This window comes from Plectropomus leopardus, chromosome 3, assembly GCF_008729295.1.
Source record: "Plectropomus leopardus isolate mb chromosome 3, YSFRI_Pleo_2.0, whole genome shotgun sequence".
Lineage (NCBI taxonomy): Eukaryota > Metazoa > Chordata > Actinopteri > Perciformes > Serranidae > Plectropomus > Plectropomus leopardus.
In genome coordinates this window covers 5,900,584-5,916,552 of record NC_056465.1, presented here as the reverse complement: position 1 = coordinate 5,916,552, position 15,969 = coordinate 5,900,584, and the positions used below count along the sequence as shown (strand labels likewise).

Below are 15,969 nucleotides of genomic sequence, written 5' to 3'. Positions count from 1 at the left end.
TCTTTAGACCCGCCAGCTGGATGAGACAGGGCTCTGGAGGAGGTGGGGGGTCATGTGACAGTGAGGACTGCAGCACTCTCTGCAGCCACGCTCAGACACTAGAGACGAGGCCACATGATTCGTGTAGAGAAACGTCCAGTGAAAGCATTAAACCAGTCCTAGGAGATATCTAAATTTAACCTGGTCACTGAGCTGTAAACTAGAGATGGATGAATGGAGCACAAGTTCATTATGTCGGAAAACATGAGTCTTCCTGTTATTTTGGCTTCAGAAAAATCAACTGAGAAAGCATACACTCTTTCTGCCGTTTCACAAACCCAAAAGTCAACATGGCCTAAAGACAGATTATTGACTGACAACAATTTACGAAATTCAGCACAGGCATGAGCAGGAGGATAAAAAGAATTCAGACTGCTGGCAGGATTATTAATCATTTCTCTACACTTTCTCAAACATTTTTGCTGCTCAAAAAATGAAGTAAAAAAAATGCAAATGTGGATGACAAAAAAAATCCTTTTAATGTATGACAATTATAATTCCTGAAAGCAAAAGCTAAAAAATAAAAATATGAACAGAAGAGGATAAAAACTGTACAACATCACAAGATATATGATAATAACAAAGGGATACACACTGTAATTCTGTTTGTTAAAATGTAAAAATGTGTGTTGATTTTGGGAACACTATAGTAGACAAAAGAACTATTTTAAATACATAAATTATGATAAAAATATAATTAATTTCTTTGAAAGGCCTTATGGAAGTTTAGGGGTTTGTAAGCAGCTTCGTAATTCACTTATGCCTCTAGGTGGCTGCATGTGCCTCCAATTGTCACCTCGCTGTGTGAGTCAGGTGATTTACCTTGGTTATTAGCAAACAGCTGGGAGACATTGGCACACGAGACGCTGACCACCTGTCCCACCTCAGCACGATACCAGCAGCGGATATCATCCCACGCTGTCGGACAACCTGAGACAGGAAGATGACATTTATCACACATTTATCACCTGGTAGTTATGAGTGGAACTGATGGACAAGTCCAGGTAGACAGAGCAGTTAAAGAGATGCTGTATGCATATGCTGTATTAAATATGGCCAGCACGTTTTGTCTCAGCAGAACATAAAACTTTGATAGATGGTATTTGTTCTGAGAAAAGGGAAAGTTGGTGAAGTTACATCATTGTGTTAAATCTGTGTTGGAACTACAATTCACCATGTTAATAATAACTTTTTTTTATATAGCACCTTTAAAAACAGTGTTTACAAAGTGTTTTTAAGATAGATAGATAGATAGATAGATAGATAAATAGATAGATAGATACTTTATTTATCCCAGAGGAAATTAACATAGTCAGCTGCTCACATTCACTTCAATACTAAAAGAACAAACAAAGTATAATAATAAATATAATAAATAACAATAACTAATTAACTGACTAAATAAGTAAATAACAATAGAAGATAGAAGAAAATACTATTAATATAATACTATATGAATATTTGTACTCCTTTTAAGTTTAACTTTGCTTGACTATTTGTTTTTTGAGATTAACATATAGGTTTGGTGAAAGCCCTCTTTTTTGTCATTTTCATTTATTCATTCATTCATATCAAAGTTTAATAGGAAAAGTGAATGCTGACTGAAGTTCTGCCAGGTACCAAACTTGCTCAACTGTTATTGGAGCACAGAGCAAAAAGAGGCGGGACTTAGGTAGTGCTAATTGTGAATCACCGCCACCATGAGGGGTCCTTAAGCATGCAGTCATAAATGTGCACAGTAAATATTAGGCTGATTGGTCGAGTAGCATCTGAGATTACCGAGAGTTGGTTCCACACACACTCACAAATGGGTACAGATCGTAGACTGTATATACAGATGGACAACATGACAGCTCCACACACTTCTATTGCTCCTGGTGGAAGGACGCAGTGTAGGTCCTGAACCGTGCATCCTTCATGTTAGTAGACGGGACATGGGTCAAACAAAAAAAATCCAAATCAAATAGATTTTTCCCCAAGATCATTTCTGCAATTTCAAGAAGTTCAAGTGTTTTTTTTCTGATGTAATTTATTTTTATTAGTTTATCAATGCTACAAATGGGGGTTAAATGTCACGATTGACAGCTGTCTGTGCCAATTAGTGTGCTTGCAATACTGCCCAGATTGGCACCACGCAGACTTTGGCTCCAAAAGACATTACAAGTGCAAAATAATTTGGCTTTATTTGGGCTTCATTTTTGCACAGCAGGAGTAAGTAAGGATGCGTTGTGTATCTTAATATACAGTCTATCCGACAGTTACACACACGCACACACACGCACACACACACACACACACACACACACACACACACACACACACAAGCGAGCATGCATGCAACCAAACACATAATCCTCTCCAGTTTATGCCTGGCTTGAATAAATAAAAACAATTTAAAAAATACTGCTCCAGACAAAAATGACTTGATAAGGAGATTTTTGCAAAGTATTTGTTTGCTACTCATATATTCCAGACTGTATACAGTTATTGACTTGTTTCTTTATGCAGTGAACTTAGAATTCAGTCAGCGTGTGACTTGCTTGACCTTGAACAGACCTTAATGCTACATTGCTTGCTAATGTTAACTACAGATCCACATACCCAATAAAGAATCATTTTAACTTTACAGAAACTCTTCTGATGTTATTTTTTCATGGGGTTTCCCCCAGTCCAGGAAAATCAAGGGGCGTTTGATTACAGTGACGTCCTCAGCCCTCCTCACTGCCCACACTTTGTCTCTGCTGCTCCCCTCACATGGCTGACAAGCTCTCCCCGCAGCCTCTGAACGAGGGAGGTGTGGAGAGGAGGAGTAGAGAGAACAGTAATGAGGAGCACGTCTCTCTCTGCCACCACAACGCCTCATACATCAAAGCTGCTTGGCCCCGTGTCAATTAAAAGAGCGGCGCGCACAGACAAACCACCACTCATTCATAATAAAACACAGCTTTTGGCTGCTGCTGGAGGTTCTCCTGCCAAAGCTGTGATGAGGCAAACATCTCGCTGGATAAATTTGACTTTGAACTCTCCTTTTTGGAAAAATAAATAAATAAACTCTCTTCAACATCTTGGCTATTGTTTGCACACAAAGATGGAGACAGCTTTGAAATTTTTTCATCTGCACAAATTGAAAATGACACATTATTAGGCCGTTATTGTAAATGCTCTGGTGGCTCAGCAGGTGACAAAAAGCCTGGAGAGCCATTAGGGCATATTTAAAGTGCAACAGTATAAAAGGATGCTTGTGTTTGAATCAGTGTGTGTGAAAGGATCTCTGCAGGTGGCAATAGTCCCTTCATTAGATGCTAAATAAAGCTAGTGACACCGACAGGGAGGCTACAGAGGATGAATGGACTGTTGCCTCTCATCTTACATTAATGGTCGGGTCTTTAACAGTAAGTAGCACAAAGCCATGTTTTTTTTTTTCATGCCTTCAATAAATCTCCTCTCCAGTTATCCTGTTTAGGATCAGTGGTCTGTGTGACAGGCAGTTGTGTTATGTTCCTCAACATCATTATGCTCACACACGCATGAGATCTCATGGCTCCATCATGCATCATATCAGAGCAGTCCAAAAACAAACAATGCACCCTATAAATGAAATTAAAAAAAAACCTTCTTGAGGTTCCTCTGCTGATTTTGTGTCATAATTTGTGCATTTAAAGACACATTGTGATTTTGCTGCGGTATAATGCTGCATTCACAGCAAGTTGGCAGAATGGGAAGAACAGAAAACCATTATTCTAAGAAGATTACCCACACTGCTTGACTTGTACTCTCACCATATAAGCGGATATGTTGACTAAGTATGCTCTTTTTTGCATTGTTGCATGTAGAGGATGACATTAGCATTGACATTAACTCTTTGAAACCAGCAGTGATGTCACTTTTCTTATGCTGCTTTCAGACTCCTTTTATAGGTGAGTAATTTTGTCACAAAATGTGGGTAGCAGCTGCTGTGATTATTTGCACATATTCTTTTGTATGAGGAAAAGATGCAAGCCGGTCAAGCCACTGCAGTGGTGTCCTGCTGCGGCAGAGCTGGAAAATAATGCCACCACTGCACTTTTATGTGGTTCATTTCACTTTAAAAACTCCCAGACAGTTCAGTTAAGTCACAAGTGATATGCAACTTAAGTCAAACAGAATTAAAATATCAGTACTTTGAATTTGAGCCACCACTGACGAGCTGAGCGCACAGGTGCAGCCAATCAGACTGATGTCAGCTGCATCGCCAAAAGCAATCAAAGCAGTACTTTGGAGTGTGCCAATTGCCACAGACCTGTGGATGAAACTAAATTGACTGCAGACCAGTCAACATTATGGAAGACTCAGGTCTAAGGCAAGTCAACAGGCTGACAAATGCTGTACAGAATAAAAGCAGTCTGACATTTGCCTTCTATCTGTAAGTAGTGGTTTTAACAACACATTGTTGTAGCAGAACAGCGCTGATTTGAAAGACATTTAAAAGTCAATATCATGAGACACAAGTTCATCATGTCTTTGTGTTCATTAGATTCCCAATCTGGTAAGATTTGCGTCATCTTGTTAATATGGACTTCCCGATTTGTCACAATTAATTGTTTGACAGCCTTATAATTCACATATCTGCAAGATTTGCAATAAATCCGCAAACTCTTTATTGACAACATACTTCATTTGTTTCCTACAAAATCTTCAGTTGCAACAATATGTATCAGATAGTATGGCTGCAATTTTTTATGGCTACACTGAGGATACTCAGAGGCAAATAATGCAATGAAACATGACATATTTGCTTCATTACCCTTCAAATAAAACAATTTTTCACCAGCATTAACCACTGTGCTTGACCACAGGCAGGACTCAGTTTGAGAACCTCAGTCTCTGGTGTCAAGGTCATGGGGTTTGTGTGCACATCAGCCACTCTGACTGCCTGTCTATGACTCTGGGCAGTACATTTATGTTGGGTTTCTTACAGAGAATATAGTTCAGGTAGAACTGATGTTTCCTCCAAGAAGTAATTGGCACAAAAAGGAAAGAAAGTTCAGATTTATTGGGAAAGTATCATGTAGCCTCATGAGAGCTGCTTTAGAAGATACTTGATTCTCCTGATGGCATCAGAATTTGACTTCTTGGATCTTTCTGAGGCAGGCAGAAAGATGTATTGAAACTCAATCCTGTGTACTGTGGGGCACTATAGAATCACAAAAGGATTTATCCCTCTGTAATCATCATCGGTAACAAGTTATGAGTTTAGTTTTTTCATTTCCGAGGCAGACATGATGCGGTAATAAGAATTAGATTGACCAAACGTCAACCTGAACGAATGTCCTTTATTTCCTCTTTGCCTTTATGGCTGTATCTCAGTATTTTATTCCTCCTCTGGCTAAAACTCTCCTCCTCATACTTCACTTTTCAGTGTTTCCTAGATTGAAAAAAATCATTTGTCTTCTGTTTTTCATGTACATTACAGCTGCTGTAATATTGTTACAAATATTATAGGAGCAAAGGTTCCTCTGAGGTTTACACAACAATATCCAAACTTTGATAAACAATGTAATGTGATAACAAAGAAGCAGAGTAGGACAGAGAGACAGAGACGACAAAGAAGGAGTTGAACTCAGGACAGTGCTTGTGTAGTTTGACAGATTATGGAAACATCAAGTTAGTTTTATGTTTTGTTTAGAGAGCAGACATCTCTACTCCCTGAGTCCCTATAACTAAAACGGTACAATCTTCCACTACCACCTGACACTGATAATCCAAGCAAAACTGAATGATAAATCTGGATTTAATAAGAAAACAGCTAAATATTACATCCCCATTTTGGTGAATATTTACTTTGATGAATTTTTTGAGCAAATAGTCTGCAACTGTTTGCTGAATGAGTGCAGTAGGAGAAAGTAAATATAACTTGTTACAGTTGTGACAACCGAGTTTTCTCTTGCTGCGTAAATGCCATCATGATCTTATCATATCAGCATGTGGCCAGTGCAGTGCTTAAAATCCTTGAGAAATATCAACAGGATTTATCCACTCTGCGGGGGATGGTGGCTGGGAACCGGGCTTAGCACAAAGTAAAAATTAATATCAACCTCAAAAATACATAACATGACCTGCTAACATTGCATCATGTGCTGGTGGCACGCAATGTGCTGAAATTAAATGCCATCACATGACCACAATGCCAAAGAAAAGATACTCGGGATCCTTTATCCTGGTGGACACACAAATTCCCCGGTTCACTGACATTATGCTCTGAGCTGTGATTATCGTTATTACCCCATAGAAAGTATAAACTGCAAGAAAGTCTGCATAAGGAGGTTACATTGTTGGATGGGTCAAACAAACACTGGACTTTCTCCCTAGAGTCTGCTGTTTGTCTGCTACACTTACGTCCTTTATGTACTTACTTGACGAACTGACATCTTATATGTAACAAACGTAGTTATTTTAACTGTAAATAAAACCTGACTTTGTTGCTTTAGTGTCTAAAGCCATCTGTTCTCTCCCTGCATCACAAATATACTTAATTAAATAGAGAACACCGTATTTTTCTAAACTTTGTGCCACCACCACACAATGCAATGTTAATAGTTTCTGCTCATATTTTTTGTGAGATCTTGATATATTTTTTAATATAAAGTTGTGTTTGTTTGCTATGGAGCCAGCCAGTTCTCATTCTGAACTCATCAAATACATCTGCTGTGTCAGTGTCTTCGGCGCATGAGCGTGACGCTATTTGCCAATTTCTGCATACACCCAAAATGCACCCGGACAGAACTGGTATTGTTATGGTATGCCAGTAGATGGTCAGATGGCACCAAGCGCATCCACATGCAACCAACGAGCACCATCACTTCATCTGGACAGAACCAGTTGCGTGTGTACACAATGCTGCGTCAGGTTATAGGGCGGGCATGAAAGGAAGGTGGATGGGTCCCACGAACAACTGACTTTCAAGCAGGATCTTCAGAGTTCCTTTGAATGTGAGGTTTTTGTTTCTACATCTTACCATGTGCCTCATTTGCCCACACCTAACCACCGTGCTACGTCATCCCAATGTGTGCATTTGTTGACATTGAGGCAATGGCATCCCGGAGCGGACACAACATTAACGTCATAAGCAGATGCAGAAGGTCACTGACAGAGTAGCGACACGTGACAAGGTAGGATGAGAATGTGTTCGTGGAGCTTAACTCCCCCAGTATTGTGCGTCCAATCTTAAGTCAAATATGTTACCTTTGTAACTGCCTATATTTGTGAGCCCAGGTTCAATTTTCCCCTTTGTTGGCTTGTTTGCTTGCTTCCTTAGAATGCCACATAACAGGGAGAAGAGAGTGTTAGTTCCCAGGGATGTGCTAGAAATAGCATCACACGTTGTCAGACAGGGACTGTGCAAACTGTCACTCTGAACAGGTAGTGTGAGGGAAGGACAAGTCTGAAGGAGAAGGACAGACAGGAACTTCCAGTCAAGTTAAAAGAACAGCTTTGGAGTCTTTTCAGACATGCAGAAGAATAAATGATTGACTCATTTGTCAACTGAGGTCAAACAATACGTTGGATTATGCCTCATTATGCTAGCTATGTAGGCGACATCAATACACTAACAAGGAAGAACACAAGTGTGCCAACCGTCACATCTGGTGAATTTTAATAATGTTATCTTTTAGACATTATCTGATCACATCACTGATACAAAATCAACATAAAAAAGATTACTTTGCAATGAAACCTATTTGTCTAATGCTGTGTTTTGGCTGTTACAATTACCTTTGAAACCTGAGCAAAATGGCTTGATTTTTTTACAAAAAGGCAATAAAGGAAGAAATTACCTAAAAATAAGCATTTAAAAGGTAAAAAGTACAATAAATATACCTAGAAAATTAGCAATAAAGAAAAAAGAAACAAACAAACAAAAATAAATACAAAGAAAAAAGTAAAAACAAAAACAAACAAAGAGGGGAATGACCTGGAAAAAATGTTCTTAAAAATTCTGTAAAACATATTCAAATACATAATCAAAATCATTTTTTATGTTTTTTTTTTTTTTTTTTTGTTTGTTTGTTTTAAAGAAACCAAGCCAATTTTCCCAGGTTTCAGAGTTTTTAAAAAAATGCATTTTTGCTTGACAAACAATTAATCTATGATTAATACTGCTATTGATTCATTCTGATATCCTAGGAGACCTATCATTTCTGCAATATGTGAATGTACTGTACTCTGTTGCTTTCCACCGCTGGTATTTGGTCTTTATAATTAGCCATGAAAATGACAATCGCAGAAGGCCACGAGGAGATAGAGAGGGCAGGACGGTCATGGTGTGTAATCATCTGTGGAAATGTCAACAGCAGAGTGTGAAAACCATGTGGTGATCACACACACACACACACACACACACACACACACACACACACATACATTTTCTATCTCTTTCTCACCCATACATTCATAAAGCTGCCTGTTGCGCACTGTGAGTCTAATTGGAGATACCCTTTAAAAATGGACAGGAGTGTCAATCCTCTCTCTCGGTTTACTCTTGCATTACTTCATCATTTCCTCTCTGTCACTTTATTCCCACGTCTCTACTCTGATGGTGTTTCCTTCGGGACTGGAGGTGTGAAGGTAATTATCCCTAAGAAGACCAGACATCTGCCCTCTCTCTCTGCAGTGGACAGTTGTTGATTACTTTTGGAGGAGAAATGAGAATGAGATGTGTATATGTGAGTATGTTTCTACCTGTTTTATTGTCTTCTTGTACTCCACAGACAAATTTAACCCAACAACTGCAAATTTTGTACTCTTTTGTAGCATTGCCATTACGAGGCCTCATCATTTTCCACTCATTCTTTCATGAGCTGTATCGTCCTTTGCCGCCTCTCTTCACCCCTCCCATCTGTTTGTCCTTTATTTCATCACATCTGATGGGTTCCTCCACTCTCGATGAATCCTGATGAATTAGTCTGAATGGATTTGCAGTTGGATCTTGTTCCTAAACGCACCTGTTTGACCTCACATCCATGGAGTGGGAGTACCTCAGTCCATGGGGACTTGGTTTGGGAAGTGGAGGGTTGGGGGTTAAAGTCCCCATATGGACTAGGTATAGTGTGTGGACGGGTGGATGGAGAGGTGCCAGTTTGCCTTCAGGGCACTGCCGATGTGCCCTTGAGCACCAAACCCCCAAACAGCTCCAGAGGCGCTGCATGGCTGACCCTATGTTACACCTCTGAAACAATGATTGCATGTGTGTGTTGTGAATAAAAAAGAAGGGTAAGAAAAAAAAAACACATTTCAGCTGCCAGTTACCAAAATCTAATAAATTAAACTCACATTAACCCTTTAAAACCTGGATCAACATCCGTTTTCTTGTGCTGCCTTTGGATTTCTATTTAAACCTTTGAACCCTGAGAAAATGAGTTTTCTTTCTTTTAAAAACATTGTTGGAAAAGGGCAAAGAGCAACTTTTGAGCAAATTTGTGAATTTGGAAAATGTCATTATTTTATAGAATTATTATTAAATATGAGCACTTTTTTGTCACGCCATTTCTTTGTTGTTGTTTTTTTTTTTACTATAACTTTTTGGGTAAATTTCTTATACTTTTTACTTACTTGTACTTTTTTTGTTGTTTTGTTTTTTCCACTATCTGTTTCTGCTGCTGGCACGCGGAAAAAAAAAAACACAGCAAGCCACCATTTCTCTAGATGTGCCGCAGCTGACAGTTGTGAGAGTGCCTAACAGGTACAAGCAGCAAAACATTCTCAGTTATCAAAAGTAGAAGTAGTTGTTAGTTGTGGTCCCTTTTAAAAAGCCCTGTCAAAAAAATCTGAATTTTCATACTTAAAATAAGTTAAGGCAACAGTATGTTCAACAATTTAGACCAAGAAATTAACATCCACACCTCAAATTATTTTGTTGAATTCTAATAGTTTTGTTACTTTTTCCTTCTGAGGGAAACAACTGAGTCAGGTTGTTAAAATTAAATATAAATTTAGCACGTCTTGTCATGGCACCTTCCTTGTGTTCTCCGTCATGTTTCCTCCTCCCCTGTGTGTTGTGGGCATGGCTTTCCATCACCTGGCTCCTAATTTTACCTCCACTCCTGTCTTCAATCAGCTGATCACCCTGCAGTTTAAGAATCCAATTTCTCAAATGTCTTTGGGCAGCAATAAAAGTTTATCTTGTGTCGGCTTCGCTGGTGAAAATGCTTGCCACCATTTTTTCTTTTCCCATCAGATAGCATCTAAAATGCACTAAAACAAGCCTCAAATTTAGGAGAGTTTAGGCCTTTCTTGAGGTGCTCCTGCTGACTGCCAAACACAGGTGGAAGCAATGCCATTAATCACCATGGCTTAGTTTGATTAAGGTGTGCTAACTGCAGGGCTGAGGCATTGTGCAGGCTGCTCATAATGACTGTCATTAGCTTCACCTGTGCTGCTCAGTCAACATGTAGACTGCATTTTTTCCAACAACGGTGGTTTGAACAAACTGTTCTGATGTAAAATCACACTTAAACAGATTAACTGAGAGTAATACAATGTGCAATATTTCCTTTTGCAATGCGGTCCAGTAAACAGTTCAGTCTCCCAAAAAATGGAAATAAAGCATAAAATATATAATAACAATCCTTAAACCTGCACTTTCTTCCCACCTCTACCTGATACTGCTCTCACCTGTTCTGCCCAAAACACTTTAGTATGATGTGTGGATGTGACCCACATAACCCAACACTTCTCCTCAGGACAGCTGTGTAAAACACGCCTGAATATTCATGACTGTTAAAATAATTAAAGATAGCTTTATAGTCTGTGAATATGTGTGTTTTGGTTTGTTTACCTGGCAGTTTCTGCAGGCCAGTGGCCCATCTGGCTGTGCTTTAATGTACTGTTATACACTTTTGTATTGTCTTTCAAATTTTTTTTCATTTTACTTCATCTTTTATTAATTTTTTAATTATTAATACCTAAGGCAGCTAGCTCTATTGAACTCTGGTCCTTCCGATTCTATGTTGCAATGTTTAGAGTGAAATACTTTCCCATATTTTTAATTAATATCAGCTTAAGCAGCTCAATCCAGCATCCCAACCTCTTCCTTATGAATGATCAAAGGTCCTGTCTACATGCATACAGAGATTTTTGTATATTTGTTTCTGTCAGTAGAACGGATTTTTTAAAACGCCTTCCAATGTGCTGATTCTTCAAAAAACTTACTGTTTATCTATGTATAAAACAGACTGTTTGGAAAACAATGTCGTAACCTCCTCAATAACCACGTGATCATTGCTGCTTTGATAAATGAGCATGTGCTAGTCAACTGGTCAAAAACTGATTTATACTAAAACTAAAATAATTGCTTCAACACTTCACAGACAAACAGAGCCATCTGCTGCTACCATTGTTTTTGCTCCACCCCCAGCGTCCCAGTCTTGAATTTTGCCAGTAATGATGGTTTTAGATCAAACCGGCCAAAATGTTCTCATCCCAACATATTGCCTCTTTGCAGCAGATCTCTGTGTCCACATATCATACTCAAGGTATCCTTCAGGATCTGCTGTTTGTGTTCTGGGATGCCACTACCATGATGTCCACACAAGCACATGGTGGAAATACACTGCACATGGTTATGTGTAGATAACACAAACACACAGGCATTGGCAAACCAATGCCAGGATGTCAACAAACACACATGCTGGCACAGATGGTTAGAGTTAGAGAAAGGAGGCACATTGTAATATTACATTCAGACGGGAAATGAACACTCCTGTATGAAAGTCCAGGTTTGTTGGACCTATCCAATACCCCTTCCACGACACCTCGTGTTCCTCACTTCGTAACGCACGGTTTCAAACTAAAATTGTCCTGCTGCATATCGTATGAATGCAACCAGTTCTGTTCTCACTTGACATCTCGTATCATACAGAAGAGAAAGGTGGCTTTTGGTGTTGGGAATTTACACCAAAAGCACTGTCAAAGCTGCAATATTTGATGACTTCATGTTTTGGTGTGGACAGAATTGTTTTTCAAATGGAGGGGGGAAATACATGTTTTCAAAAATATCTTTATATGTGTAAACAGGGCCTGCATTTCTGGAATTGTTGATTTAACAACAGCAGAATGTTTTTATTACTACACTTTATTAGAACTCCCTCAAAGAGCTGAGTTTGATGTTTGGTACAGTGGTGGGACACTGTGGAGACCATAGAGGAGCAGCTGGGACCGTTTCTCCCCCCTGACCGCACGGCTTTGTTAAAGCTGTCTGGAGAAGCGAAGCGGATCCTCAGTCTCCTTCAGTCAGTGTCGAAGCAGCTCATACCTGCCACTTCAAATGCTAATTGTCACTTCTTTGCCTTGGATGATCACAGGAAAGGGCGACAAATGATGCAATTAATTCTGAGTGACACCAGCTGTGTCATGCACAGGCGGTCCCACCGGCGAGCAGACGACTGTCTCACAGAGTGCGTAGCTTTCATAATAACCTTTTCAAAGTGGAGAGATGGAGTGAGGCGAGAGCAGAACGCACCTGCCTGGACTGACCTTGTCACATAAGTCGAAACACTTCAAAACAAAGAGAATTCATATTTTGGGTGTAATAGATGTGCTTTCAGACAGCATCTCATATGGAAAATGAAGCGTGGTCTCCCCTGAAGGACAAGCTGTTCCAGTGGCTGAGCATTTTTTTTTTTTTCTGACGCATTGAAGGGAGGATAATGGATGAATCTCCTCTGATTCAGTTGGCTCACCTCCTGAGCTGCAAAGATGAAACAGAGCCAGGCCAGGTTGACCAATCAGTAACTTTAATCCCGGCATCTCCTCACCTGATTAGTTCCAGTGATTGTTTTGGCTGCTCTGACGAGTGCGGGATGGTAATTTGATAACAGGAAGCAAATGTGCTCGCTATGCTTTTGATTAAAGAGACGCAATCATCAGCCACAGGAAGGCGTCTGCCAGCCTGCTGCGTGTGCTGCAGTGAGCTTCACACGCAGGTGTCCATCCTGGTGTTACCTTTTGTATCATTTCAGATGGTTTCTTGATAATGACGCATGGAGTGTGCATGTTATGTAAAGTAAACACTACAAAAACTGACCATACATACAAGCACATACCAAAACACCTACATAATTGACATTGCAAACTCCCATGTGGAACTGTTGCTACTTAGCTAAAAGGAGAAGTTACAAGTGTAGAAAATTCCTCAACCTAAAGCAATCAAGCTCTTTTTTTACCTTACATGTCAGTGCTGTTTACTCATAATTAGGTAAGATTAAAAAATAAATAAATAAATAAAAGCACACAAATCAGCATTGATGAGAAAGTTCAGTGTGATGACACCACTTTTCACCTCAAGTTGCTTTATGTTGTTGTCATGACTATTATTTATGGCATAAATGGATAAACGGCCATTGTTTTTTTAGCCCGTTCTCATTCCCAGTTCTTCAATTAATGGCACTTACCCCCTTATCATACGATATAGATGGCAAAAGCACCCTTTAGTGTCTTTCTGAGACGCAGCAGACGTATGACTAACTACTGTAAACCCATCTGCAGATGCACTTGACACCGAAAGTAACTGAAAGAGTGATGAAGTCTGCAAGTCCTGGCCAACATTTGTATGTGGGGCCCATGTGGGTCATAAATAGACTGAGAGTGATGCTACATGAGATTGTCCACAGGCCCCATGCCCATTGCCCACCTGCGTGGGTTAACCCAAGTGGGCCCCAGATAAGATGCCCGTTTTTGGCCCATACCCATGTGCTACCCATTTAGCCCTAGCATAAGCCATGTGGGGCCTGCTTGGTAAACCGCGGCTTGCTAAATCACTATCTTCTTTAAAGTCACTTTAAAATTTTATTTTTAGCAAAAATCATTCCTATAATCTCTTTTTAATGCATTGTTTTATTGATATATGGTACCTATACCTGAAATTGCACTTAAGTCTTGCATTGTACTGTTTTGATTTTAATTTTAACCACAGATTTAAAATTTTTCTTCGTTTTTTTTTGTTTGTTTGTTTGTTTTTCTGCTTTTCAAACATTTTTCTGTGTGTTGCTGTTATATTTTTCTGTTGTGTTGTGTTTTTTTATTTAAAAAAAAAAGTCTGTGTTTTGTGATTTTTTAAGTGTACAGCACTTTGTTTTGATAAGTGCTATATAAATACACTTTATTATTGTAAATCTGTTTAAATGATTTGCAACAAGATTTAATGTCTCCACACATTTAAAGTTGCTTTTTTTGCATACATTTTTACAGGCCCAAAAATACATCTGGTTACAAAAAGTGAAGACATAGAAAGAGGAAAATATTATATATTATATATATATATTATATATAGCACGTTCTGAGGTTTGAGTTTGAGGGGAGGGTAAATCATGGCAAATTTTGGATTTTACAGTGCACAAATTCATATGCATTTTGTTGCAGTCAGGAGGTGCTTTAAAAGAAAAACGAGCTAAGCACAGTCGACTTATTGTCTCTCTTTACATCATACCAGCCTGGGGGGTGACCACTTTTTCCATCCTTCTCTTCACCTACTTGAGAGGGTGTTAAAGGGAGTGAGAGGTGTTAGAACTTTGACAGTAAAAGTCAGGAGGTAAAGAAAAAAAAGGTGTGAGCTCCCACGTTTCTGCTCAGGGAATCAATTATTACAGTACAGAGGCTCCTCATTAAAGGCTAACCACTGCCAACCTCTGGTTTATAGCCACTGGCAGTTAATCTCAGAGAGTCATACCATTTTGACCTGATCCCAAATGAGAGAAACAAGTCTCGATATTTACTGATATATGCAAAATATTCCAGGAAATATAAAAGAGGGTATTGGGACTGCAACACTGATAGATCATACTGTATGATATCACTGAAAATGTGTTTTTTGTGTTTCACCAATAAAAACTACATTTCAAAAAAGTACCATGTGCAGAATTTGAACTAGTTTGACAAAAGTAAAAGCTTCTGATGGCTTCTGATACATGAAAGCGCCTCCACAGAGAGAGAAGCACATCAGTAGTAAAAGTCAGAATGGGGGAAACACCTGTTGACATTAGAAAAATCTATGGAAATGGGTTTGATCTGTAAAGCATCATCTGGAAAAAGCCTTGAGAAAGAGGAGGAGAGCAGAACAATTTATGCTGATATCAAAAACCCATTACTGAAGTCTGCTGTTTGTCTTTTATAGAGATGAGAGCAGAGGTTTCAGGTATGTCCTTAGCAAAATTAAGGATTGTGAATCATGAATTATTAGATTTCAACATATTAAATATTTTGGGTCGCTTTCATGGTTAAAAGTTTGGAGACACAGCAAATTAGAAAAATCAACTGAGTTGAATGGAGACACACAGTTATGATTCACAAATGTATTATGGAAAAAAAAGTTGTTTGTCCCCACAATGTAAGTGCATGTAAATATTTACTCTCAAAAATGACAAGAAAGCACACAGACCTGTCCTGGTGGAGTGGTTGTTCTGCTCCTGTTTGAGGATCTGGTTACATTCCTCTTGAGCTTTCATGTGCTGAACCACTAGGGCGCAGTCTGGGTGGATGGCCTCTGTCTGAAAGAGATAACACCAGGTTAACCAAACTTTTTTTTTTTAAATATCAACTGAACTTTTTTAAAATATTGTCTGCACTTTGCAGTTTGTCTCATCAGCCAATGAACCAGCGCCGTATTCATGCCCAAGCCAAGTCTTGTTGTTGCTCAAGTCTTTGTATTGTTCAGGTTTGAAACCTATTTTTATTTTGATACTTTGTTGTTACTTTTCCTGCGACCTCATTTGAGTGAATTTTTGTTGATACTTTGTTTCCTTATCTGAGACATTTTTGTTGTGACTTTTTACTTCTTATGAGTGATTTTGATTTTGCATCTGCTCCGTGTAAAGACATTTCTGCTGCCTTTAAAAATAAAGTTTTTTTTTTTTTTTTACCTTTTATTACCTGGTGTCGTGCATTTGGGTTCAGTTCCAG

General features: G+C 39.0%; 1 protein-coding gene across 1 annotated transcript in view; it reads right to left on the bottom strand.

The window, feature by feature from the left end:
- Nucleotides 1–15,969, bottom strand: part of ghrhrb (growth hormone releasing hormone receptor b) — a 43,016-nt gene that overhangs the window by 18,671 nt on the left and 8,376 nt on the right. Inside the window, exons 2-3 of the mRNA XM_042482690.1 lie at nt 15,449–15,557; nt 862–969 (exon numbers count right to left, since the gene is read on the bottom strand). Of these exons, the coding sequence (XP_042338624.1) occupies nt 862–969; nt 15,449–15,557 (217 nt within the window). The remainder of the gene's footprint in view (nt 1–861; nt 970–15,448; nt 15,558–15,969) is intronic.